At 50.7% G+C, this 26,018-nt stretch overlaps 1 protein-coding gene and 1 long non-coding RNA gene across 11 annotated transcripts in view; one reads left to right on the top strand and one right to left on the bottom strand.

Annotated features, from left to right (window-relative positions):
• The window catches only part of NLRC3 (NLR family CARD domain containing 3), a 36,456-nt gene extending 13,492 nt beyond the window's left edge, over positions 1–22,964 (bottom strand). For 4 of the 10 annotated variants that reach the window (XM_011231940.3, XM_019805606.2, XM_011231945.3 and 1 more), the window contains exons 1-9: positions 22,637–22,963; positions 9,156–9,247; positions 8,642–8,918; positions 8,210–8,393; positions 6,364–8,113; positions 5,336–5,422; positions 2,634–2,717; positions 2,071–2,154; positions 520–603 (exon numbers count right to left, since the gene is read on the bottom strand). In XM_011231940.3, coding sequence (XP_011230242.1) covers positions 520–603; positions 2,071–2,154; positions 2,634–2,717; positions 5,336–5,422; positions 6,364–8,113; positions 8,210–8,369 — 2,249 coding nt within the window. In that variant the 5' untranslated portion in view covers positions 8,370–8,393; positions 8,642–8,918; positions 9,156–9,247; positions 22,637–22,963. Of the gene's footprint in view, positions 1–519; positions 604–2,070; positions 2,155–2,633; positions 2,718–5,335; positions 5,423–6,363; positions 8,114–8,209; positions 8,409–8,641; positions 8,919–9,155; positions 9,248–22,636 lie in introns of all 10 variants that reach the window. The other 6 variants (XM_011231942.3, XM_019805607.2, XM_011231944.3 and 3 more) reach the window with 4 other exon arrangements.
• Positions 22,965–23,075: 111 nt separating this feature from the next.
• Positions 23,076–25,675, top strand: LOC117804183. Its single transcript, XR_004628523.1, has 3 exons — positions 23,076–23,602; positions 23,924–24,100; positions 25,533–25,675. It is a non-coding gene; the product is annotated as an uncharacterized LOC117804183 (long non-coding RNA).
• Positions 25,676–26,018: the final 343 nt, after the last annotated feature.

The following is a 26,018-nucleotide window of genomic DNA, read 5'->3' as shown; positions in this document are numbered from 1 at the left end:
GTCGTAAAGATAGGAGGAGTGTGGTTTTTCCTTGGGATAAAGGTGATTAGTTACATAGATGGCTACTCCAGCTACCAGGCAAATTTAAGAAAAACTATGTGCTACAAATGGTGCTGTCCAGTCATCTTACTTGAGGACAAGTTCTCTTGAGAGCACACATATGGTGGGTTGTCTCTGCTTGGCTGGAGAAAAGGGTGAGATTTGTCTTTGCCGTCTTGTTGGTAGGTAGCCAGTGATGTGCACTGCAGTCTAGTTGAATATTCAAATAACTAAGCTGTTTCATTCTTTACTACATTTGTAGAGAGGATTCTCTGCATTGGCAGAGGCTTTATTTTTAATGATTTTCCAACATCTGTTCTGTGGAAAAGCAGTGGACATCAAGATTTCCAGGGGCCATCCAGATGGGTCAGAAAGCCTCAGGACATCTCCCCAGTCATCCCTCCTTACAGAAAACAGACAGGCCCTTGGAGGAGGAGAGCAGAAAAGAAGGGGTCTCTGCTGGTCAGCATGTCTACTTACTGCAGCACAGAGAGGGTCCGATTGGCAGCCAAGGCCTCAGCCACGGACCTGGCACCATTATCCCTGATCGCGTTGCTCTGCAGGCTGTGGAGGCAAGGAAGAGTGCGTCAGCAATGGTGCGCATGGGGGTGCCCAGTGGTGGCCTGAACCAATACTGCGGTGTTAGTGAGGCTCAAGGGATGAGGCGAGAGGTGGGGGGAGCAGCTGACTGTTGCGTCCCCTTACTGCCCACCACACAGGATTTGGGAACAGTTGGTTCTTTCCAGTGCTGCTCTGCCGTTAGGATTCCCTCTGGGTCTCTAAGCATTTGTCTATTGACTGGGAACAAGGTGCCATGGTATCTGGATAATGATAACTAGGTTATCAACAGTCTTAATTACAGCTAAAAGCCACAGCATCCAAGTGTTGACAAGGATGTGGGAAAATTAGAACCTTAACATACTGCTGGTGGGAATGTAAAATGGGGCACACCTTGTGGAAAGCGGTCTGGCAGTTCCTCAGAAGGTCAAACAGAGTTACCATGTGACCCAGCAAATTCCACTAGTAGGTGTCTGCCCCAAAGAAATGAGGACAGGCACTCAAATGCTGGCACGTGAATGTGTGCAGCAGCGTTATTCACCAGAGCCAAAAGGTGGAAACAACCCATTGTCCATCAACGGATGAATGGATGATTGTGATCGGCCCATACAGTGGAATATGACTGAACCATAAGTAGGAGTGAAGCCACTGACACCTGCCACAATGTCGATGAACCTGGAAGACATGATGCCTAGTGAAAGGAGCCAGGCAAAAGGCTCTTACTGAAGGATTCTATGTATGTGAAATCTCCAGAGTAGGTAAGCAGAGACAGAAAGCAGCAGTCCCTGGTGGCTGCCAGGACAGGGTGTGGGGAGGAGGGGACATGGGAAGGGATTGCTAATGGATTCAGGGTCTACTGTTAGGGTGATAGGAATATTTTGGAACCTGATAAGGTGGTGAACGAACAACTGTGAATGTGTTAAGTGTCATTGAAATGTATACTTTACAATGGTGAATTTCACCCCAATAAAAATGAATAAATGGAAAAACAAATGACAGTACACATTCAATTAAGGATGGATACAACTATAGGCCCCAAGAGCACAGCAAACTGCATCAAACCATAAGAATATTCTGGAAGATGGGCTTTTCAGTGTCCTGGAAAATGCCTCTGGGGAACATTCTGACACCATGGCCTTGGGAGTTTCCCACTCGATGGGGGACAAGAGGTTTTCCTCATAGATTATTTTGCCTTTCCTCCTCTGTACAACCCCATCCTCCTTCTCCTCCATCCTCTGACTAGGCTCTAAACAGAAGGACAATGACCAGGGAAGAGCTGAAGGACAATGACCAGGGAAGAGCTGAAACCTGAAACTTGTGTAGGATACTAGGTCATGTGGTATCCACCTAGATGGAAGCCAGTATAGCATGCCCGCCATTTTGAATCATCTCCCACTCCATGGTTGGCACCTGGGAGAGGATTTTCTGGGTCCTCTACTGATTACATCGGGAGAGGGAGCAGATGGCACATACCTCAGAAAGGCCAGAGTGCGGTTAATCTTCAGAGCATCTGCCAGAGCCTTGGCACCTTGAGGTCCAATGGAGTTGCTGCGGAGGCTGGAGGAACAAAGAGAAAAAGAACTGGTTGTTGTTGTTGTTGTTGTTGTTGTTGTTGTTGTTTTTTAATGCAATTCCCAGGAAGGAAAAAAGAACATAAGTTACCCAACCTTTATATCTATGCTTCTTGAAAATAACGTATTGGGGTTTAGGATTTCATGTTTTGCAGAGACCTTTATTTAGGTGAACAAGTAAGGAATTTCCCAGGATGGCCCCATGTGATGGGGAGAAGAAAGCAGGCTCTGAGGGACTTGGCTTGGGCCAGGTATGGAGAGCTGCGAGAATAATGTCAGCTTCAGGGCCAAAATCCCGGTGCCTCCCTGGGCTGGTCCCAACAGCTGAGGAGGAGCCAGGATTTTGCTTGCTCAGCTGTCCTTCCACCCCACCCAGGGGAGAGCGTGGTCTAGGGGACTTCATGGATGGCTCACAAGCCGTCCGCGGCCCCACGGGGGAACGTTGGCTTTATGTGTCCTACTTACTCCAGAGCAGTCAGACTTCTGTTGACCAGGAGGGATCTGGCCAGAGCTTTGGCCCCTTTGTTACCGATCTGGTTCTCAGCCAGGCTGCGCAAGGAGAAGGAGAGGAGTGGTTACTGCAGGTCTGTAAATCTCATTGCCTCTTCCTCAACACCAGGCTTGTGATCCAAACCTCTCGGTTTCACCAGCATCGTGAAGGACACAGGTGGAGATGAGGTGAGCCCAGAGCGGAAGTGCCCAGCCCAGGAAAGCCTCTGAGCCAGGTAAGGTAGGGCCAGAGTGGGGGACAGACCCTCACACTGGTAGAGTCACAGGGCAAAGTTTGGCCAGAATCTGGCGCAGAAGCCTCTGCACCAATGTCTCGGCGGAGAGCCTGGGCAGTTACAGAAGTCTCCCGCAGAGACCCCACCCAAAGGTGTGCTGCAAAAAACAAAGTACAGAAACACTGACGTGTAGCGTTGGCCAATTTCCGTGGTGTAAATACCCTCACCACGGCCAATTTCAAGCACTCCCAGCTTGCAAAAGTTCCTAAAACTTTAATAATCCGCTCTCACGAACTGGTGGCCAAATTCATAGTTCTCACCGCGGGCCCCAGTCCTTTTTCTAATGCAAGAGAGGAAGAGGGTACTTATTACAGAACTAATTTGAAAGTAAAACAAACAAAAACGACAAAGTACTTGTGTCTGCCCTGAAAGGGTAATTTCAGGAATAAGCTGGTGGATCATGTCGCTTCATGGACACAGTTTCGGAAATGGTGGCTACCGGGCTTCTTTACAGCTTCTGAGGCGTTTAAAACTATGGAGGACCCGGGGGTACAGTTAGAATCCCCAGTGCTTTTCAAGCTGTGTTTCAAGGGCCCCTGGTATTCCTCAGAAAAGCCTCAGGAGCCCCTAGAGGCTGAGGGGGAACCAAGCACCCCTCTTCTTTCAATTCCAGCAGCTCCCAGCTGCCCATCTCTCACTGGAGTCCTGCCTGATAGACCACTTTTAAAAAGGTTTATGTTGCTTAAACTTTGACGATGAAGACCGCCTTCTATATAAACGTCCCTGAGTTCTAGAACGCCTCTGTCCCTCCCCCCACCGGACTTGGCAGAACGTTTCAGAAGTAATATTTCATGAGCCATGCGTGTATTCTAAAGGGTGCCTTGGACGTTTCACACAGGGATGTGGCCCATGAGGACCAACTACAGGGAGGTGAAGAAGAGCATGTGGCCAGAGAAGAAATTTTGGGCTTTTGTTCAGAAAACATTCTGAGTGTTCTATGCAGAACACTGAAAGTTGACTGTTTTGTTGAAGGCTCCCATGAAGGAAAAAATAATGAAAAGTTGTCGTTTTTGTGTTTCGTTCAAAGAGATTGCCTTTATATCTCTGGCTAGCAAGACAGAATCCTGCTGAGAATGGCTGGCCCTTGCACAGTGCCCCTCCTGTGCCTGGCCCGTCCTCACACTTCCCTTGCATTAACCTGTGGAGCTGCTCGACAACCCGAAGAGGGAGTTAGTGTGCTGGAAAGGGTTAACCTCACCCCCAGTTCCTGAAAGCTGACCTCTGTTTACCTGGAGGCCTTGGGCCCCTGCAATAGCAGCTTGACCCTTGGAGGGGCTTCCCTGTGGGCCGTCAGGTAGGTCTTCATGCCCAGTCCCCCACAAAAACGCTGCACACAAGCCCGGGTGAGCCTCGCTGGTGCGAATGCTTGGTGCGTGCTGTCACACGTGGTCACCGGGGGAGGGAGGCACTGTGTATGTAACCACCCTGGGAGGGACAAGTGAAAGCCTGCCTGGTCTCCCTGGAGCCCGCCCCACACGAACCTTCCCTCTTTGCAGATTTTCATCTGCATCTTTGGTGTGACGAACCACAACTGTGGGTACAGGAGCTCTTCTGCATTCTGTGAGGAGGTCAGGGAGACCCCTGGACTTACAGGTACTGCTTTCACCCCATTTTTACCCTGTTTAAACAGAGAGGTGACAGTACAGGGCACACAGGGCCCACCGCTCTCACTTCTGTCCTCAGTGACTTCTCTTTGCTCCTGACTCATTCCACGTTTGTTCTTGTTTTCTCAGATAAGGATGATTTCAGAACCCGAGGGAGGCTTACGTGAGGATGAAGAATTCCTCTCTGGATCCTATGCTCCAACCTCCTCTCCCTAGTCCCAGCCACCCTCAGGTCATCGCATCAGTTCAGCTCCAAACCTGGTGTTACCCAGACTCAGAAATGTTATCACAGGAAGAGAGTTCTACCGCCAGCATATAGACTTTTGTTAATTATAATATTAAAGATGCAATGTTTAAATTCTATTTTCTGCACTCATTTAAATAAAAGTTCAAATTTAAATTCACTTTAAAATGTTATTTAAAGATGTGATCGCATGCCTCTGATACTGTTTTGAGGGCCAGCTCTGAGAGGAGCTTAGAGAAGACCCGGCCTGGCACCACATCAGAACATAGAGTATTCGGAGACATGCTTCCATGTCCATGAGAGCATCCAACCCTCACCCTGTCCTTTCCCTCTTCTCACAGATGAGGCACCTGAGCCTCTGGAACTTTCTGGAATGGGCAGAACAAGCAACGTGCATCCTGAGCCACATACTTCAAAGGCACCTCTCCTCGAAAGCACCCCTGGCCGGTTGAGCAGAGAGGAGGATGGGAAAGGAGCCCCAGACCCTGTGCAGCAGGTGGGCACCCCAGATGGGGTCTCCTGGGTCCGCATTACCTGATCCTCTGAATGCGACAGTCCTTCCCACTCAGCACGCTGCCCAGCAGGTCCATCACAGGGTCCTGGAACTGGTTGTTGTCCAGCCTGCGGAAGGCAGGGCGGTGGTGAGCGGTACCAGCACCCGCTGGCATCACGGCTGCAGAGGTGCCCAGGCTGACGTTTCCGTCGCCATGCAGCCCCTGCCGTGCGGCTCGGGTCCGTGCCAGCACACCCACCATGCTCAGGATTTTCCTGTGAGGGTGGACTCGGGGGCTCAGCGTTGTGAGCCCCAGGATTCCTACCCAGAGGGGTGTCTTCCCAGCGGCCTAGCACACCCTGTGAATATGTGGGACACGGGTGGCTAGTTCTCCTGAGGACGTGGCACCTGCTCTCAGGTCCAGAACAGCCCTGGTCTTACAGCCTTCCTAAGGTCCAGAGCATTGGATGGACACTGGGCTGGGGGTGGGGTGAGTGGGTGCGGCCCCTGTCAGCACTGGGATGGTTCACAGGGTGTTGAAGGTTGACTTGTGTTCCGCAAAAAGATAGATTGGTGTTCTGACCCCCGAGTGCCTCAAGAATGTGACCTTATTTGGAAATAGGGTCATTGCGGTTGTGATTAGTTAAGATGAGGTCATTCTGAGCAGGCTGGGCCTGTAGCCCCACATGCCTGGTGTGCCCTTTGGAGGGAGCACTACGCGAAGACAGAGACGTGGAGGAGGAGTCCGTGTGACCACAAAGACGGGAGTGATGTGTGGACAAGCTGAGGATGCCAGCAAACAGCACCCACTAGAGAGGCAGGAAGGATGTTCCCCTACAGGTTTCAGAGGGAGCTTAGCCCTGCTAACACCTTGATTTTGGACTCAGGCCTCCTGAGCTGTGCGAGAGTAAGTTTCTGACGCCTTAAGCCGTCCACGTTGTGGCCCTTCTTTACGGCAGCCCCAGGATGCTGATACAGGGGCGCGTGCGGGGCGGGGGGTGGAGGAACCTTCAGGGCCCCGCCCTGTCCTCCGCCCACACACCTGGCACACCCCGACCCCGGTGCCCACCTCAGGCTCCGGCAGTAGAGCAGCTGGGGCAGCAGGCTCTGAAGGACGCCCTTGCTGAGGCACAGGGACAGGTTGGCCTCCTGGGCGCAGGCATCTGACACCTGCAGGAGATAGGCCAGGGCGGCGCGGTGCTGGGGGCTGGTCAGCCCTGCCAGGCCCCCGCTCCGCATGGCCTCCTCCACACTGCAGGCCAGCTCCGTGTGCTGCAGCTCGTGCAGGCAGTGTAGGGTGTTGACCGCCCGGGCGCAGACGGCCACGTCGGGGCGTAGGCAGCCCTGCAGGAGCTCAGCCACCTGGGCCCGGTAGCCCTGGTGCTCCCCCTGGGCCAGCAGGGAGCCAGCCAGCAGGGCGTTGACCCTTGGAGACAGGAGTCCTGAGAGGAAGCGCAGGAACACATCCAGCCGCCCGTCCTCGGCCTGCATGGCCCGCTGCGCCGCGCTCCTGAAATGGGTGAGGAAGCCGAGGCGGGGCCAGGACACGCCACCCTCGGTGAAGAGGTCGAAGATGGCCCTCTTGGACGCACTGTAATAGTACGCGGCCGCCACGAACTCCTGCAGGGACAGGTGGCTGAAGCAGTAGGCTGTCGAGGAGGCCAGGGTCTCTTCCCGCCGCAGGAAGCAGCCGCACAGGGCGCTCTGCAGCACAGCGAGGTCCATGCCAAACGCCTTCAGGTCCTGCTCGTAGAACACGTACTTCCTCCGGACCAGCCCGTGGAAGGCCAGCCGACCCAGAGTCCCCACCATCTTGCGGCTGCTGTGGGCCACCTGCTCGATGCGAGGACTCGCCTTGCCCTTCTCCTGCCCGTCCCCACCGAGGGCCATCCTGAAGTACCAAGAGTAGAGCTCGCACAGGGTCCTCGGAGTCCACAGCGCCGAGTCCTGGGGCCCCGGCTTGGTGCGGCTCAAGTGACCCAGCGCCGACCCTGCGAGACGGCAGAAGGCCGGCACGGTGCACATCAGGTACAGGGCCCTGTCTGCCTGCACCTGCCTCAGGACCCAGTCTGAGAGGGTGTGGTCCTCGGGGAACATCTCCTCCAGACACACCTTGATCTCCTCCTCGTTAAAGCCCCGGATCTCTGTCATCCGGTCCACCAGGCCCCCCGGGATCTGGCCAGCCACGCCGGGGCGGGACGTGACCCAGACAGAAACTTCTGGGAAGAGGTTGCCTCGGATGATGTTGGTGATCAGATGGTCCACCTGGATCTCCTTCTTGGGGTCCGTGCAGGCCGCAGTGTTGGAGAAGTCCAGAGGCGTCTTACATTCATCCAGGCCATCCAGGATCAGGAGGGTTTGGGGTAGGGCTGCTGCCGCCAGGCCAGACTCCCCAATGTGCGGGAAGACGGAGCGGATGAGTCTGTCTGCAGACAGCTTCTCGTAGGTGTTGAGATCTCGGAAGGTCAAAGGTAGCAGCAGGGAGAAGTCCTTGCCGACCTGTCCCCGGGCCCAGAGGTGGACAAAGTTCCTCACCAGGGTGGTCTTGCCCACACCAGCTACCCCAATGGTGATGGAGATTCGGGGTGGGATAGACACCCGAGACAGAGGCAGGAAGAGTCTCTCCAGGGCAATGATCCTGGCCGGGTGCCAGCCCCCACGTGTGGTTTCCACCTGCGTGAAGTCATGTTCCTTCAGCTGCAGGTCTGTGAGCCCCTCCACCAGCAGCAGGTTGGTCAGCCTGGGCGAGGGGCCGCCCAGCTCCGGGCTGCCCTTCACCCTGTTCAGCAGGGCCTCCTGGCACTTCTGTATCCTCGAGTCTGTGGGACAGAGGCCAAAGGGGAGGGCTGGGGAAGATGGGGGAGGGGAGGGAGGGGTGAAGGGGGAGGGCCCAGAGAGACCCTCCATCTGCCTACCATCACCGTGTGGCATCCTGTCTGGGGTCTGTGGGGTCTGGGAGCTCTGATTGCTCTTCCCGGCCAGCAGGTCCACGAGGACTTTCACTTGCCCAGCCGGGGAGCCGGGGCCTCGGCCCTGGCCTGTCTCCCCACCCGTCCGCACCTCCTGCTTCCTCATGGAGTCCGGGATTGCCGCCAGAAGCTGTGAAGAGAGGGCCTGAAGTGCTTTCTGCCGTGTCACCACCCTGGCCTGGGACAGGTGAGTGAGCCTCCAGGGACGGGGAGGCACCCACTCTCTGTCCTTCCCCAGACTGCTGGTGGCCCTCGGTCTGGTCTGCAGGAAGGGCTTGGAAGGGCTGTTTGTTTCCCGGACAGTGAGAGGAGCCCCTGACACAAAGAGCGTGGGTCAGATGGGGGGCCCTGGGCTGGAACCTGAGCTCTGCCACTTACTGGCTGTGTGACGCCGGGCAGGCCGCCTGAGCTGCTTGTGCGGTGATGTCCTCATTTGTGACCTGGAAATAGGAGGTTAAGGGCAGGTCCGCTCACACGAAGGGGCGAATGAAGGAAGCCAGTCTGGGAAGGCAACTTGGCAAAACTATGGCGATCGTCGGTGGTGGCTGGGAGGGGAGGGGTGGATCGGTGGAGCCCAGGGGCTCTTAGGGCAGTGAAGCCGCGGTGCACAGTCCTCCAGTAGTGGGTCCGTGTCTTGGTGCGCTTGTCCGAACTCCTACGATGAACAGCCAAGAGCGTTGCTGTTTTTCTCAGTGTTTCCCTGGGGTCTCCTGACCCACAGGCAGCCCTACCTTCCACAGCCACGAGGTAGACCTGTGCCCAGGCTCCTTTTCGTCTCCGAGGATTTGAGTGGATCCCGCAGCCAAGGCTGGCCGCCCCCATGTGTCCCTCCCTCAGCTAAGCTGGACACCAGAGGACCCCAAGCCCACCGCCACCCCCTTCCCCTCCTCACCTGCAGCGGGCGGGATGTCCAGCCCACGGCAGCCCCTCCGCCTGGCCCCACGAACTCAGGGGGTGGGGGTCGGCCATCCCTCGTCCACAGTTCTAGGAGAGAAAACAGGACAGAGCACTGGCAGAGGTCCCAGCTATGGCTCCGGGTGGCAAGAGCTCACTGAGATGGGTCCGACCCATGCCTCCCAGCCCTGTGCTTCTCTGGGTCTCAGTGACAGTCACTTACGAGGGGTCAACTGGCTCCAGCCCCAAGGGTGCAGCAGACTCCCTGACCTTATATTTACGTTGGGCTTTCCTGGCATTTTAACTCAGGGTGAACCTTTTTACCTGGAAAATGCTGCACGAAGCTTAGCGACAAGTAAAATAGCATTTTTCAGCCATTCTGTCCATAGTGCTGCTGAAGAGCTAACTAGGACAATGGGTTCAGGGTAGATGGTGTCCAGCCCGGCTAGGGGACTCGGGGTGCGTTAGTAGAAGGCCAGGGTGAGGCCACGCTCCTTATTCTTTCGCAGATCCTCTCGCTGTTCTCACTCTTTTGTTCTTCTAGGTGTCAAAACCCAAGTGGAGAACAAACCAGATGGGATTTGGACTGAAATTGCGTTAATGTGTATAGGCTGGTGTGGGTGTCATTGGTCTTCCTTTAGCTCCTTCAGTAAAAGTGTTTTCCCTCATGTGGATCTTGCCAATCCTATTTGTATCTAGATATTTTAAAAGATTTTTAAAATTTTATTTATTTATTTAAGAGAGAGAGCAAGAGCGAGCACAGGGGGGGGGCAGAGGGAGAGGGGGAAGCAGGCTTCCTGCTGAGCAGGGAGCCCGCCACGGCGCTCAATCCCAGGGCCCTAGGATCATGACCTGAGCCGAAGGCAGAGGCTTAACCCACTGAGCCAGCCAGGCGCCCCAGATATTTTTAAATAGCTTTGGTTGTTCTTGTGAATTCTGTTGGTATAAAGAAGACAATTTTTGGGGCGCCTGGGTGGCACAGCGGTTAAGCGTCTGCCTTCGGCTCAGGGCGTGATCCCGGCGTTATGGGATCGAGCCCCACATCAGGCTCCTCTGCTATGAGCCTGCTTCTTCCTCTCCCACTCCCCCTGCTTGTGTTCCCTCTCTCGCTGGCTGTCTCTATCTCTGTCAAATAAATAAATAAAATATTTAAAAAAAAATAAATAAAGAAGACAATTTTTGTCTATTTTATCTCCTATCCGATCAACATATTAAGTATTCACATTAGTTGCTGTCATTTCATGGTTAATTCTTTTTTTTTTTTTTTTTTTGGATTTTATTTACTTGAAAGAGAGAGAGTGTGAGAAAGAGCACGAGCGGGCGGTGGGGGGGAAGAGCAGAGGGAGAAGCAGACTCACCGCTGGGCAGGGAGCTCGATGTGGGACTCCATCCCAGGACCCCAAGATCATGACCTGAGCCAAAGGCAGACACTTAACTGACTGAGGCACCCAGGTGCCCCTCGATTAATTCTTACCGCAATGTGAATAAGTTCATCTATTTTCCAAAACCACAGCACTTATCCCAAACAATTTTCCCACATCGGTCAGACCCACTGCTTCCCGCACACGATGGTGAAGGACGGCAGTCGCAAGAGGCGTCCTTGTCTTATTTCCAGCCCAAGCCTGCAGGCCTGACGTTGGTGACGATGTCTGATTAGTTTTCCTCTGCTCTTGAAAAAGATTCCTTCAGTTCCTTGTCTTCTATCACCATTCAAATAACATTATGTGATACTCACTGAAGGCTTCCTGTGTTCCAGACATTCTGTTAAGCAATTACTTCATTTCACTTCTTGTGACAACTCTCAGTTGCATTCTCTCTCCCATTTTATGGACGAGGACATCGAAGCTCAGGGAGATTAAGTGATTTGCCCAAGGATACACAACTGGGGAGCAGTTGAGTTGCAGGAGAAACCAAGGCTTCACTGACACCAGCCTCCGTGCTGGATAATCGACTGCCTCTTATAGTGCGTTCCCACATTTTAAAAAATGAGGCATGTCTGTTAAATGGGCACATACCTTTTTAGCAATATCGATACAGCCCCATGATTTATTTCCATTCACTCCTCCGATCAGCAGGTATTTATAGAGGGCCTGTGGTGTGTCCCAGGCACTGGGGGGTGTGAAAGTGAACAACTTAGACAAAGTCCCAACCCTGTGAGTGTGGCCGGGGTGGGACATAATGACCGTAAAAAAGAAGACAAGGAAAGGAGCGAGGCCCGTCTGCCGGTGACAAAGCGCTGTGAACGAGACACGCGGTGTGCGTGGCGGAGCGGGATGGCGGTCTCCGTGGCCGGAGAAGGCCTCTGTGAGAAGGCTGCTTAGGAGTGAGAAAGAGTTAATCCTGCCAAGAGCTAGGGAGATAGCAAGCGCCGTGCCGTGCGTGTCAGGGGCGTGGAGAAGAGCACAGATGCTGGAGCGCAGTGAACGGGCGAGGGGGCTCACAGGCGGTCGGGAGACAAGGTCAGGGGGCGGTGGAGACCTGCTCACTGGCATAAGCAGTTTGGATCTAAGTGTGGTGGGAAGCCCCTGGAGGGAGTGACATGATTGATTGATTCGTAGCTGGTCTCTCCTTCAGTCTGTGAGCTACACTGACAGATGGTCTAATATTGAGCCAACCTTAGACTCTTCAATACCGTCTTCCATTTACACGAAGCTCTGTGAAACAGGCCATTTCAGATCAGTGGGAATGGTGTTGGGGCAAACTGACCAGCCTATGAAAAACATTGTTGGAGCTTGAATTCATAGAGAGCATAAAACTTGATTTCAGTTTCTTTTAAAAGTTGTTTTGAGGGGGTACCTGCGTGGCCCAGTCAGTTAAGAATCCAACTCTTGATTTAGGCTCAGGTCATGATCTCAGGGAGTGAGATCGAGCCCCACCTCTGGCTCCAACTCTTTAAAAAAATAAAGGTTTATTTCTTAGAGAGTGTGTGCGTGAGTGTGTTGGGGGGGCGGTGAGGGCCAGAGGGAGAGAATCCTCAAGCAGACTCCCCACTGAGCACAGAGCCTCATGCGGGGTTTGATCTCATGACCCTGAGATCATGACCTGAGCTGAAACCAAGAATCCAACGGTCAATCGGCTGAGCCACCCTCTTACTTTTAATTCTTGAGTGTATACCCACAAGTGGAATTTCTAGGTCGTGTGGTAAGTCTTTTTTTTTTTTTTAACTTTTTGAGGAACTGCCAAACTGTTTTCCACAGCAGCTTTACCATTTTACAGTCCCAACAAAAGTGCATAAGGGTTCCCATTTTTCTACTTTCTCACCAATGCTTGTTGTTTCCTGTGTTTTTGATAGGAGCCATGGTAATGGATGTGAGGTGTTATCTCATTATAGTCTTGATTTGAGCATCTTTTCATGTGCTTAATGCCTAGTTGCATATCTTCTTTGGGAGAATGTTTATTGAAATCCTTTGCCCATTTTTATGTCTGGTTGTTTTTTTGTTGTTGAGTTGTAAGAGTTCTCTATATATTCCAGATATTAATCCCTTATCAGATATATGATTTGCAAATATTTTCTCCCATCCTGTAGGTTCCCTTTTACTCTGTGGGTAGTGTCTTTTGATGTACCAGTGTCCAATTCTCATGAAGCCCATGGAGGGACTTTCTCATGTCACTCCCTCCAGGGGCTTCCCACCACACTTAGTGAGCAGGTCTCTTCTGTTACCTATATATACCTATACCTTTGGTGTCACATCCAAGAAATAATCGCCAAATCCCATGCATGAAGATTTGTGCTGTTTTCTGCTAAGAATTTTATTGTTTTGGGTCTTACATTTAGGTCCTTGATCGTTTTGGAGCTTAGTTTTGTATATGGTATTAGATAAGATAAGTAAGGGTTCAACTTCATGCTTTTGCATGTGGATGTCCAATTTTCACAGCACCGTCTGTTGAAAAGACTGTCCTTTCCTCATTGTACGGCCATGGCACCCTAGTCAAAAACCTTTTTACCATATAAGTGAGGGTTTGATTCTGTGCTCTCTATTCAGTTCTGTTGGTTTCTATGTCTGTTTCTGTGCCGGTACCACAATATCTTGATTACTGTAGCTTTGTAGTGATTTCGAAATTAAGAAGTGTGAGTCCTCTAGTTTTGTTCTTTTTCAAGACTGTTTTGGCTGTTCGGAGTCCCTTAAGATTCCATACAAATTTTAGGATGGGTTTTTCTATTTCTGCAGAAAATGTTATTGAGATTTTAATAGAATTGCATTTGATCTGTAGATAGCTTTGGGTAGTATGGACATTTTAATAATATTAAGTCTTCCAATCCATGAACATGGGATGTGTTTCCATTAATGTATTTCTTTAATTTCTTTCAGCAATGTTTTGTCACTTTCATTGTGCAAGTCTTTCACCTCCTTGGTTAAATTAATTCCTAAGTGTTTTATTATTTTTGAAGCTATTGTGAATGGAGTTGTTTTTGTAATTTCCTTTTCAGAGTGTTCATTGTTTGCATATAAACATACAATTTCTATTTGTGTGTTGACTTTGTATTCTGCTGCTTTGCTGAATTAACTTATTAGTTCTAACAATTGTTTTGTAAAAGATCATATCATCTGCAAGCAGAGATGATTTTAATTCTTCCTTTCCAATTTGGATACCTTTTATTTCTTTTCTTGCCTAGTTGCTCTAGCTAGAATTTCCACCACTATGTTGAATAGAAATGGTAAAAGCAGGTATCTATATCTTACTCCTGATCTTAGAGGAAATGCTCTTAGACTTTCACCATTGAGTGTGATGTTCTCTGTGGGTTTTTCACATACAGCTTTTATCATGTGGAAGTAGATTCCTCCTGTTCCTAGTTTGTTGAGTTGTTTTTTTTTAAGATTTCTTTACTTATTTTAGAGAGAGTGAGCACGAGTGGGGAAGGGACAGAGGGAGAGGGAGACAAGCAGACTCTCCACTGAGCGGGGAGCCTGATGTGGGGCTCAATTCCAGGACCTGGAGATCGTGACCAGAGATGAAATCAAGAGCCAGACACTTAAACCAGCTGAGCCACCCAGAAGCCCCACAGTTGCTTTTTTTTTTTTTTAAGTTTATTTAAGTAATCTCTGCACCCAATGTGGGGCTCAAACTAATGACCCTGAGATCAAGTCACAAGCTCTTATGGCTGAGTCAGCCAGGTGCCCCCTCTTGTGTGTTTTTATCATAAAAGGATATTTAGGGGCACTTGGGTGGCTCAGTTGGCTGAGTGTCTGCCTTTGGCTCAGGTCATGATCCCGGGGTCCTGGGATTGAGCCTGCATTAAGCTTCTTGCTCAGTGGGGAGTCTGTTTCTCCCTATTCCCCACGTGTGCTCTCTCTTTCTCACTCTCAAATAAATAAATAAGATCTTTAAGGAAAAAAAAGAAAGGACATTCAATTTTGTCAAATGCTTTTTCTGCAACAGTTGAGATGATCATGTGGTTTCTTTCCTTTATTCTGTTTATCTACATTACATTGATTGATTTTCCTATGTTGACTCATCGTTGCATTCCAGGAATAAATTCCTGAATTTATTAAATGATTAAATTTTTTAAATTCCTGAAATTTGTTTTTTGTTGAGGATTTTTGCATTAATGTTCATAAGGAATATTAGTCCATAGTTTTCTTTTCTTGTAATGTCTTTGGCTTTGGTAGACCTGACCTCATAGAATGAGTTAGGAAGAGGTTCCTGGGTGGCTCACTTGGTTAAGCCTTTGGCTCAGGTCACAATCCTAGGGTCCTGGGATTGAGCTCCCTGCTCCACGGGGAGCCTTCTTCTCCCTCTCCCTCTGCCTGCCATTCCCCCTGCTTGTGCTCTCTCTCTCTCTCTCTGCCAAATAAATAAATAAAATCTTTAAAAAAAAACCAGACAAGAGCCCTCCTTAATACCCATTGCCCATCTAGCCCATTCCCCACCCACCTCCATCAACCCTCAGTTTGTTCTCTATCATTAAGAATCTCTTATAATTTGTTTCCCCCTCTCTCTTCCCACCCCTTTCCATATGTTCATCTGTTTTGTTTCTTAAATTCCACATATGAGTGAAATTGTGTGGTGTTTTTCTTTCTCTGACTTATTTCACTTAGCATGATACTCTCTAGCTCCATCCACGTCTTTGCAAATGGCAAGATTTCGTTCTTTTTGATGGCTGAGTAATAGTCCTGTGTATGTGTGTGTGTACACACACACACCACGTCTTCTTTATCCACTCATCAGCTGATGGACATTTGGGCTCTTTCCATAGTTTGGCTATTGTTGATAATCTGCTATAAACATTTGGGTGCATGTACCCCTTGAAATCTGTATTTTTATGTCCTTTGGATACACACCTAGTAGTGCAGTTGCTGGATGTGGGGTAGCTCTATTTTTAACTTTTTCAGGAAGCTCCATACTGTTTTTTGGAGCGGCTGCACCAGTTTGCATTCCCACCAACAATGCAAGAGGGCTCCCCTTTCTCCACATCCTCGCCAACATCTGTTGTTTCCTGTATTGTTAATTTTAGCCACTCTGACAGGTGTGAGGTGATGTCTCATTGTGGTTTTGATTGGTATTTCCCTGATGGTGAGTGACGTGGAGCGTCTTTTCATGTGTCTGTGAGCCATCTGCATGTCTTCCTTTGGGAAAGTGTCTACTCATGTCTTCTGCCCATTTCTTAACTGCATTATTTGTTTTGTGGGTGTTGAGTTTAATAAGTTCTTTATAGATTTTAGATACTAATCCTTTATCAGATATGACATTTGCAAATATCTTCTCCCATTCCATAGTCTGCCTTTTAGTTTTGTTGACTGTTTCCTTTGCTGCGCAGAAGTTATTATCTTGATGAAGTCCCAATAGTTCATTTGTGGTTTTGTTCCCTTGCCTCTGGTGATGGGTCTAGTACGAAGTTGCTACGACCAAGGTTAAGGAGGTTTCTACCTGTGTTTTCCTCTAGGATTTCGGTGGTTTCCTGTCTCACACTTAAGTCTTTTGTCCACTTTGAATTTATTCTGGCCTAACTTCACAACATGCACAGACTTTGCTCTTTTACCACTCCGTCTGACCCCTTTTGGTTATTGATGTCACAGTGTTACATCTTTATACACTGTGTGCCCCCAAACATAATTTAATGATTTTTAAAAATTCTTTAGTCTCTTTTCTTTAATTAAAAAAAAATTTTTTATGTAATCTGTACACCCATTGTAGGGTTCAAACTCACAACCCCGAGATCAAGAGTCACATGCTCTACCAACTGAGCCAGCCAGGTGCCCCTTCTTTAGTTTCTTAAATTATGTAGAAACAAAATTTGGAGTTATAAACCAAAGTTACAATAATACTAGCTTGTGCACTAGTTTTTTTTTTCTGTGAAGTCTGCTAATCTTTTTTTTTTTTTTAAGATTTTATTTATTTATTCAACAGAGATAGAGACAGCCAGCGAGAGAGGGAAACACAAGCAGGGGGAGTGGGAGAGGAAGAAGCAGGCTCATAGCAGAGGAGCCTGATGTGGGGCTCGATCCCATAACGCCGGGATCACGCCCTGAGCCGAAGGCAGACGCTTAACCGCTGTGCCACCCAGGCGCCCCATGTCTTGCTGATTTTAACATTTCCTTTTTGTCTTTGTCTTCTGAAAGTTTGGTTATAACGTGTCTTAGTACGGGTCTCTTTGAGTTAATCTCATCTGGAATTTGTTGAGCTTCCTGGATATTTTATAGTGTATTTTTATGTGGAAAAAAATTAAGGTATGGGGAATTAGAATACCTTTTGGGGGGGGCGGGTAGTAATCAGATCCCATTTTTGCCTGGCCATATAAGCCAAAAGCTGGAAATAATAAGACAGTGTGATTAAGAAATTGTTTTTTTTGTAAATCTGTTTTCTTTTCTTTCTTTCTTTCTTTTTTTTTTTAACGTAGGCTCCATGCCCAATGTGAGGCTTGAACTCACGACCCTGAGAACAAGAGTTGCATGCTCTACCAACTGAGCCAGCCAGGCACCCCTACTTTGTAAATTTCAATTGCTTAGATTTTGCTAACAAACATTTATTGCTTCCCCATCTCATTTAACTAGATTGCTTACAGAATTATAAAAGTAATTCATGCTCATTAAAAACACTTAAATGATATAAAAGCGAGTAAAGTGTATACTTCATTTTCATTCCCTGGGAGTAGTAACCTTTTCTGGTTGATGTTTTGTTTCATTTCATTTTTTAATTAGGTGCTAGTGCATTAGGGAAAATGAAAGAATAAAAGGTATCAGGATTGGAAAAGGAAAGAAAAACTGTCACTAGTCACAGTTGACATGATTGTGTACATTGAAAATCCAAAAGAATCTACAACTGATTAGAACTAATACATGAACTTAGCAGGGTTTCTGAACACAAGATCATATATTAAAGATCATGCATAAAAAGCTCATATATATTTCTGCTTATTAGCAATAATGAAATTGAAAGTAAAATTTTGAAATATTTTAAAAGCAAATGTCTAAGACTAAATTTAGCAAAAAATTTGCAAGGCCTCCACACTGAAAACTACAAAACAATACTAAGAGAAATAAAGAAAACCTAAAGGAGGGATCTACCATATTCATGGTTTGGAAGACTTAATATTGTTAAAATGTCAGTTCTTCCCAAATTGATCTGTAAATTGAATGACTTCTTAATCAGAATTCCAGCAAGCTTTTCCGGTGAGGAAGGAAGGGTAGAAATTGGGAAGCTGATTCTAAAATATATATGTAAAGCCGGGGCGCCTGGGTGGCACAGCGGTTAAGCGTCTGCCTCCGGCTCAGGGCGTGATCCTGGCGTTATGGGATCGAGCCCCACATCAGGCTCTTCCTCTATGAGCCTGCTTCTTCCTCTCCCACTCCCCCTGCTTGTGTTCCCTCTCTCGCTGGCTGTCTCTATCTCTGTTGAATAAATAAATAACATCTTTATAAAAAAAATAATAAAATAAAATATATATGTAAAGCAAACGATCTGGACGAGCCCAAATCATTTTGAAAACGAAGAACAAAGCTAGACGACTTACACTACACCATATGAAGGCTTAGTCTAGAGCTGTGGGTATTGGCACAGGGCAGACAAAGAGAGCAGCACAACAGAGCTTCCAGAAACAGACCCACACGTGTACGGTCAGCAGACGTACAGCAAGGGCTCCGCTGCAGTTCAGCGGAGAAAGGACAGTCTTTCTATCAAATCGTGCTGCTCCGATGAGATATTCTTACAGGAAAATGGACCTTAACCACCCTCCCTCCCACCATGCACAAAAAGTAATTCACACGGGATCATAGATTTAAATGTGAATGATAAGACAGCCAAGCCTTTAGAAAAACTACAGAATACTTGCAGGAGCTCGAACTAGGTAAAGACTAGATGGAGCACAGAAGGCTAACCATGAAAGAAAAGAGTGATATATGGGGATGCATTGAAATGAGGGGTATCTGTTCAACAGAAGACAGTTTTAAAAGGGTGAGAAACCAAACTGTGGACTAGGAGATGTCTCCAATACATTTAAAAATCAGTAAGAGACAGCCCAGTTAAAAACGAGCCAAAAAATTGAAGATACGTCACAAAAGATAATATCCTTGGTCATCAGAGGGGCGCCTGGGTGGCTCAGTTGGTTAAGCATTAGACTCTTGATTTCGGCTCAGGTCATCATCTCAGGGTCGTGAGATCGAGCTCCGCATCGGGCTCTGTGCTGGGTGTGGAGCCTGCTTAAGACTCTCTCCCTCTCCCCCTGACCCTCCCCCCCTAAAAAGAAAAATTTTAAAAATAGTGAAAAAATATATATCCTTACTTATCAGAGAAATGCAAATTTAAAATCACTTTGGAAAAATGTTTGGTAGTGATAAGACTAAATATGCCTACTTTTGTGATCCAGCAATTCCCTGCTTGGGTATGTATATACGCAACAGAAAGGAGTGTTTATATCCATTAAAACATTGTATCAGAATATTCTAGCAGCTTTATTCATAGTGTCCAAAAAAGTAGAAACAGCCAATACCCATCAACAATAGAATGGGATTCCTTTTTTTTTTGGTACATTCATACAATCAAGTCACACTCAACAGTATGCTGACTCTTGCAGGCGTACGGAGTGAGAGAAATGAGAAACATACTCAGTGATTCCACTTACGGGGAGTTCAATGTCAGGCCCAACCTATCTGAGGCCTTCGGAGTCAAAATAGTGGCTGCTCTTGGGATGGGTTCCGATTGCGGGGGCCTATGGGAGTTCTGGGGCACTGGAAATCTCCACACATTGATCTGGGTGATCAGCATGATGGTTGATGGGTACGGACGCACAGGTGTGTACATACGTGAAAATCCATGGGGTTCTCTTTACCATCTGTAAGTTATAGCCCAATTTAAAAACAGTTATGCTAGCAGCCATCTACAAATGCAAATGTGCCTAACCCAAAGGAAGCGCTGTTATTGTGGCCTTTTAGTGCATGAGGCCAGGACGCTAGGGCCTCTGCCTGGCTCTTGGTGTGGGTGATGTCAGGGCACAGCCCAGGGCTGGACTCCAGAGGCGCCCACGGGTGACAGACGGCTGCTGCTGGGGCGGGGCGGTGGTGGCCGGGAGCATGAGGGGACCATGGTGAAGAAGGGCCAGGCTCAGTGCTTCTCCGCTCTGGCAGGACAGTGTCTGGAACACTATTTTTTTAATTAAATTTTTTATTAAAATATGCACTGTATAAAAATTGCCATTTTAACCATTTTTTAAGTGTACAATCCAGTGGCACTAAGTACATTTACAATGCTGTGACTTTCTCATCGCCCAAACAGGAACTCTGCCCCTCTTAAGCACTAACTTGCCATCTCCCTCCACCCAGCCCCTGGCACCCACCCTTCTACTTTTTGTCGTTATGAATCTGACTACACTAGGGACCTCATATAAGTGAAATTGTATAGCATGTGTCCTTTTGTGTCTGGCTTCCTTCACCAAGTGTGATATTTTTCAGGTTCATCGGTGTTTTAACATATATAAACATTTCATTCCTTTTTAAAGCTACATAATATTCCGTTGTATAGATAGACCACATTTTGTGTATTCATTCATCCATTGATGGACATTTGGGTTGTTTCCGCCTCTTTTCTCTTGTGAATAGATGCTGCTGTGGATATGGGTGTACAAATATCTGTTCAAGTCCCTGCTTTCAGTTCTCTGGGCTATCTACGTACTCAGCGGCGGAATTGCTGAATCATATGGTCCTTCTATGGAGCACTATTTTTAAAAAGCGACTGCTTAGCCCAAACACCTAGAGATGTATTTGGTGTGAGGTAGGGCCTCAGCACGTTCGTAGTTTAAAGCTACATGAGTGATTGTAAGGAGCAGCCAGAATTGAGAACCGCTAGACCAGAGAGGCTGGGCAAGTGACAGAGGAAGGACAACAGCAGGCAAGAGTGAGGGGACAGGAGACAAGACCGAGTGTGCCTGGGAAGGTGGGAGGGGTGAGGTTCCCCCCGCCCCCACCACGCAATCCCATCAACCTCTCCATGTTGGAAACCAACACTTCCTCTGAATCCGTCACCTGTCTTTCTTGCTCTGCCGACCTCAGGCCTGGAGGTGCCGGATTTAGCAAATTAAGATACAGGGCACCCAGGAAAATTTGAATTTCAGATAAACAACTGTTCTTTCACTATAGGTATATCCCAAATGTTACATGGGATATACTTATACCTTAAAACCCAGGGCCGGGGTGCCTGGGTGGCTCAGTTGGTTAAGTATCTGCCTTCGGCTCAGGTCGTGATCTCAGGGTCCTGGGATTGAGTCCTGCATCGGGCTCCTTGCTCACTGGGGAACCTGCTTCTCCTTCTCCCTCTGCCGTTCCCCCTGTTTGTGCGCGCGCTCTCTCTTTCTGTCAAATAAGTAAATACAATCTTTAAAACCCAGGGCCAACATCGGAGGCTGATGAGAGAGCTCCACCCATGGGACAGCTACCTGACTGCTTGTGTGAACAGGCCCTATGTGTAGCCCAGATGCTGCCCTGCAGGGTGGAACTTGCCCCAGGCCTCTGAGTGGAGTGTTATCTGGTGGCCACATGTCCACCAGGGACAGTCAGAAAGGTCCTGCCCAGTGTAGACACACTCTAGTGAGAGTGGAAGGAGGCCCCGCCAGCCACAAGGCGGGAAGACAGAGGGCGGGTGGGCCTTGGGCTGCCTTGGGAATCTGAAGGCCAGAAGTCGGTCAGTATGAGAAGCTCTGAGCTGTCATGGGCAGGGCCAGGACAGATAGATGCCTGGGGCCCACTGCCTCTCCCCCAGAGGACAGCTTCCCTTTGCCCATGCATCCTCCAGACCTCGTCTGTGGGGTAGGACACAGCGCAGGACCTGTGCTCTCTGGTGTTGCTGTCACTCAGACCCTGCGACAGCTGAGCTTCTGTCTCTTCCCTGAGAAGACACAGGTCCTGATTTACTGATCGCTCTGCCAACAGGTCCTGCCTTGTCCTGCGCTCCCTCCCCAGGGCCTTAGTTGTAGCGAGCTGTGGCCTGTGCATGACAGCCAGCCTCTCTCTGCCCACCTGCACTCCACGGCTGTAAGCGCCCCACATGGCTGACCTGCCTGAGCTGCCCTTCCCTCAGGCCACAGCCTCTTGGGTGCTCCTCTTTTCCGACTCCCTGCCCCCACTGTGCCTCCCAAGGCCCAAGAGCGTAGTTCTCAGCCCCCTTGACGTAGCCCAGGTCCATGGCTACAGACCACTGGAAACCAAACATCCTTTCCCAGAGGTGGGAGGAAGTTGTGCCTTTTGCCGCAGGACACGGCCCTCCTGCCACTGCACTGCCCCTGGGACAGAGGAGGGGCAGCCAGCCTATACCCCCACCTGGGAGCCAGCCACAGGGTGGCCTGTGATGGCCAGGAGTGAGACCCCAGCTCAGGGAAAGCCTTGCCCCCATTAAGGAGACCCAGAAGAGCCCTGAGAACCCAGGAGCCTGGCCATGGGGAGGACCCCACAGCCAGCAGCCATCCCTGGCGCAGCTCAGTGGCACCTCTTCTGAGAAGGCCTCTGTGGTTACTGTCTCTCAGAATGACGAGCCTCATCCCCATCCAGAGGTGTGGCTGGAAGAGACCCCCCAGGGCTGCTCACCCCGCATGGGGGTGGCGTTTGTGCTGGACCCCAGCCGGCCTGCACTGCCTGCCCTTGGCCCTCAGGACCCTGGAGCAGGTCTGGTACTGTCACCCCCATCTTACAGGTGGAAGGGGGATGCCAGGAATGGAGCCTGGGTCTGCAGATTCCAGGTTGCACTCCTGGGCTGTACCACTCAACCTCCCTTCTGTCTGCCTGCCTTTCTGGTTACTTCCTGGTCCTTCTAGCCCATCACTGGTGCCTGGGGAGCTGGGCTTTGTCCCCTTGGCCCATCGTGGGCTGTCCTTGGGCACATGTTTGTTTATTCCACACGGTGACCTAGTCCTGCTCAGCAGCTCCCAGCACCCATGGAACATCTTCTCAGCACCCACTGCCCCCGAGAGCAGCTCAGGCCCTAAAAGTCACGGTCCTTCCTGCCAGCAGTCTCTTCTCCTCCCCCATCCTGTACTGAACCAGCCTGGGCTTGACTTACCCTATGGGCTTCGTTGTCCTAGGGATGTCAAGACTGGGGGGCTGGGGGTGCTCCATCCTGGTGCTCCCAGGCTCAGCCCTGCTCCAGTGGACAGAGGCAGCTGCGTGGTGGAGGGGGTGTCCTGGGATTCTCTGTGGCAGGTCAGCTGGGCCACGAGCCCTCAGGATCTGTGCAAGGCAGGAGCAAGGTCCCGTGGCAAGGGCTGGGGAGGCGCTGACCGTGCAGCCTGCCAGCTCCTGCAGTCCCGCAAGCCCACCGGCTGTCACGGCAGCTGGGGCTCCTCACCTCTTCCTGTGCCGGGCTCCACCTCAACCCTCCTTCCTGTCTGATTTCAAAAGCCAACAGCCTCTCAGACAAATCAATGAGCCGCGGCTGCCCGGATTGGCTCTGTTACCACCCTATAAGTTAGAGAGGCAGGGGGTGCCTCCAGGATCTGGATTTGAGGACACCTGCAGTCGTCATGCTCGAAAGTGAGGTCCAGCCAAGGTCCCAGAGGAAAACAGTCTCACCAGCAGCAGACCTTTGCTTTTGGGGGGTGCTAGGGAAACTAGACTGGCTGCAGGGACGTTCAGTGACTTGCCCAAGGCCACACAGCAGGAAGCTGGCCGCTGGAGCAGAGTCCTCTCACTTCCAGGCTGGCACACTCTGCTGTGGCCATGGCCCTCGTCATCCTGTCTAATCCCCATGCTTTCCTCTCTCTAGCACCCAGCAGGCAGCTGCAACCCAGCTGTACCCCACAGTGTCTTCCCAAAGGCAGGCCGGCGGCACCTTGAAACAGCAGAGTGTGGCAGTTCCCTCTGGCCCCGGAGATGGTCCTCAGCACGTGGGCGGCACTGAGAGCAAAGGAGTGAGGGGGAAGGGCATGTCCAGAATGGACAACAGGAGAAGCATGACAACAGAGGAAAAGTACAGGACATCCTCCAGTGGCAGGGAGCAAGCCCCTTAATGTGGAGCCATGGAGACAAGGTGGCAGCCAAGGGATGGGTGCCTCAGTTTTCCTAAGCAAACCAACTGGGAGCCATTAATGGTTGTAGAACAGGAGGGTAATGGGTTCAGAAGACTGGGAGCCATTAATTGTTGTAGAACAGGAGGGTAATGGGTTCAGATGATGCGGCAGCTTGTGGATAAAGGGCAGTGAGAGGGGCCGTGTGCTTCTATCAACCTGTTCTCCAGAGCTCTGTGCAGGTGATGGAAGAGAGGGGAGCAGAGGGAACTGAGGTGGCAGATGAGAAGTATTCTGTGCAATGATACCCTTCTGTGCCCCCCTCCCTGCCTCCCTTCCAGCAGTGCCTTCAGAGGCCCCCGCAGCTTGCCAGGTGCCGGGGGAGACGAATGGACCTTGCCCTCGAGAAGCCTGCTGAGGCTCCAGGCCATCAGAGCGCGCACCGTAGCCATGGCTGGGAGGTGCAGCGAAGGCGTCTGAAACCAGGCCGCCCACAGGATGTTGGAAGCCGCAGGGGCCTGGTGGGTATCTGTCACATGATAGAGGCCAAGAGGCCCGCTCTGCTCCCCCCTGCACAGCTCAGGGAGGGGGGATCCTGCGCAGGGGAGGCAACAGCCCCCTCCGTGGGGGTCTCGGGCACTCTCCCCTGCAACTTTGGCCTCTGCCTCGCATGGATGGCCCATGGCCAGACAGGGCTGGTCCATGGGCTCCCTCTGCCGGCTCCTCCGTGAGAGGCCTGGAGGCCTTCCTCCTAACTCTCCTGGGCATTTGTCTGTTTGGGGCACAGTCTCCCACGGTTGTTCTCATGCTGGGCTTCTGTCCACCCAGAGCTGTGACAGCCAGACAAGCAGTGGCCTTGGCCCTTCCCAACTCAGAGACAGCCCGAGGCTTCCTGCCTGCAAGGGCAGGGGCCTTCCTGGGGCCCCCGGGGGCCCCCTTGCCTGGGCCCTGGCTGAGCTGGGCTGTGGCTCTCCTGTGATTGCCTGAGTGACCATGGCCTGGCGGCCACAGGAAGAGAACAGGCCGGGGAGGTCTCAACACAGCACAGCAAAACATGGGTGTTGCATGGCTTTCCACAGCCCTGGGGCTCAGCATGTTCTCCTCTTGTGCTAAGTACCCCTCACCAGGCTGGGCAGAGCTTCTGGAAGGGAGCGTCTGTGCAGCATGAGGCTGACTGCAGGCCCCGCTCCTTCAGCCTCACCCCAGGTGCTGGGATGGGGCAGCCCCTCCGCACCATTTTCCTTCTCAACCAGTGAGCTGGACCTAATCTTCCAGTTGCCGAGTCAGTAGGTCTGGCTTCTGCTGAAAGGTCAAGGACATTGCCAATTCTCTGGTTGTGGGGATGTCTTTAGTGCGGTGCTCATTTTTAACCCCTTTGCCTGCCTTGCATATGGGCTCGGGCCCTGGCCAGCCCCTGCTGGCCCCTGGGGGCACACTATGCGGACCCGACCTGGCCAAGGCCCTCGGCCACCAGGCCTTACTACCCAGCCCCCCACCTCTGCCTGGCCTATGGCTTTTTACCTGTTTCAACCGCTTCCCCAACATCTTATCAACCTGTGAGGGCTCCCAGTACACCCAGAACTGCTCGTCTGAGTCCAGGGTCTCCACAAGGAGCCAGCGAAGCCAAGTAAGGACTCCCGAGTAGCCTCCCACCTCCCAAACCCCACTTCACTTCCCTAGAACAGTCCATGCTAGGGTAGGAGAGCAAGTCCTTGGTATAAGAAACACATGGTACCTTCTAGACCAGGCCAGACTCCATCTCCAGTCTCCTCTGCTATTAGCCGTGAGATCTGAGCCCTGGCATCCCGCTGTTCCCTCTAACCCCTGCCAGTGGGCAGTGTGCAGTGTCTGCCTGGTCCTAGACCAGGACACACACCTTGTGTTCAAAAATCCCTATTTCACCTCCCTGGATGCTACGTGCACCTGAGGCAGCTCACCGTCCCCCTCTTCTAGGAGGCTGTCCCTTGAGGCCATCTGAGCACCAACCCTCACATCCAGCACAGGGACAGGCCAGAGTCTGGCTGAAGGCTAGAAGCACCAGCTGATTTCTGATCTCTCTCCATGGCGCCCAGCACACAGGACAGAGCGGGCTTTACAAACTCATCCTGTAAAATTCAGATTCTGACTCAGTGGGTCTGGGCAGGCCCAAGCCTGTATCCGTAACAATCCCCAGGGTCACACTGCTGTGTGACCTCACTTTGAGCACTAAGGACTGGAGCTCAGTGCTTCGAGGGACTGTCTTCATGTGGGCCTATGGACTGACAAATGTGCACGAATGGATGAACATACATCTCTCATCTACCAACCAAAGGGACATGAGGAGCCAGCAGGCCTGGGTCACCCCTTGCAATGAAGGACAGGCACAAAGCCCTTCTGCAGACACGGGTATGGGGGCAGCAAGGGAGCTGTGGGTGAAGCTCCCAGGCAGCTTCCCTCATT

The sequence above is a fragment of the Ailuropoda melanoleuca genome, chromosome 10, assembly GCF_002007445.2.
Source record: "Ailuropoda melanoleuca isolate Jingjing chromosome 10, ASM200744v2, whole genome shotgun sequence".
Taxonomy (NCBI): Eukaryota; Metazoa; Chordata; class Mammalia; order Carnivora; family Ursidae; genus Ailuropoda; species Ailuropoda melanoleuca.
Note: the sequence above shows the minus strand (reverse complement) of the source record. Positions and strands in the feature narration are given on the sequence as shown.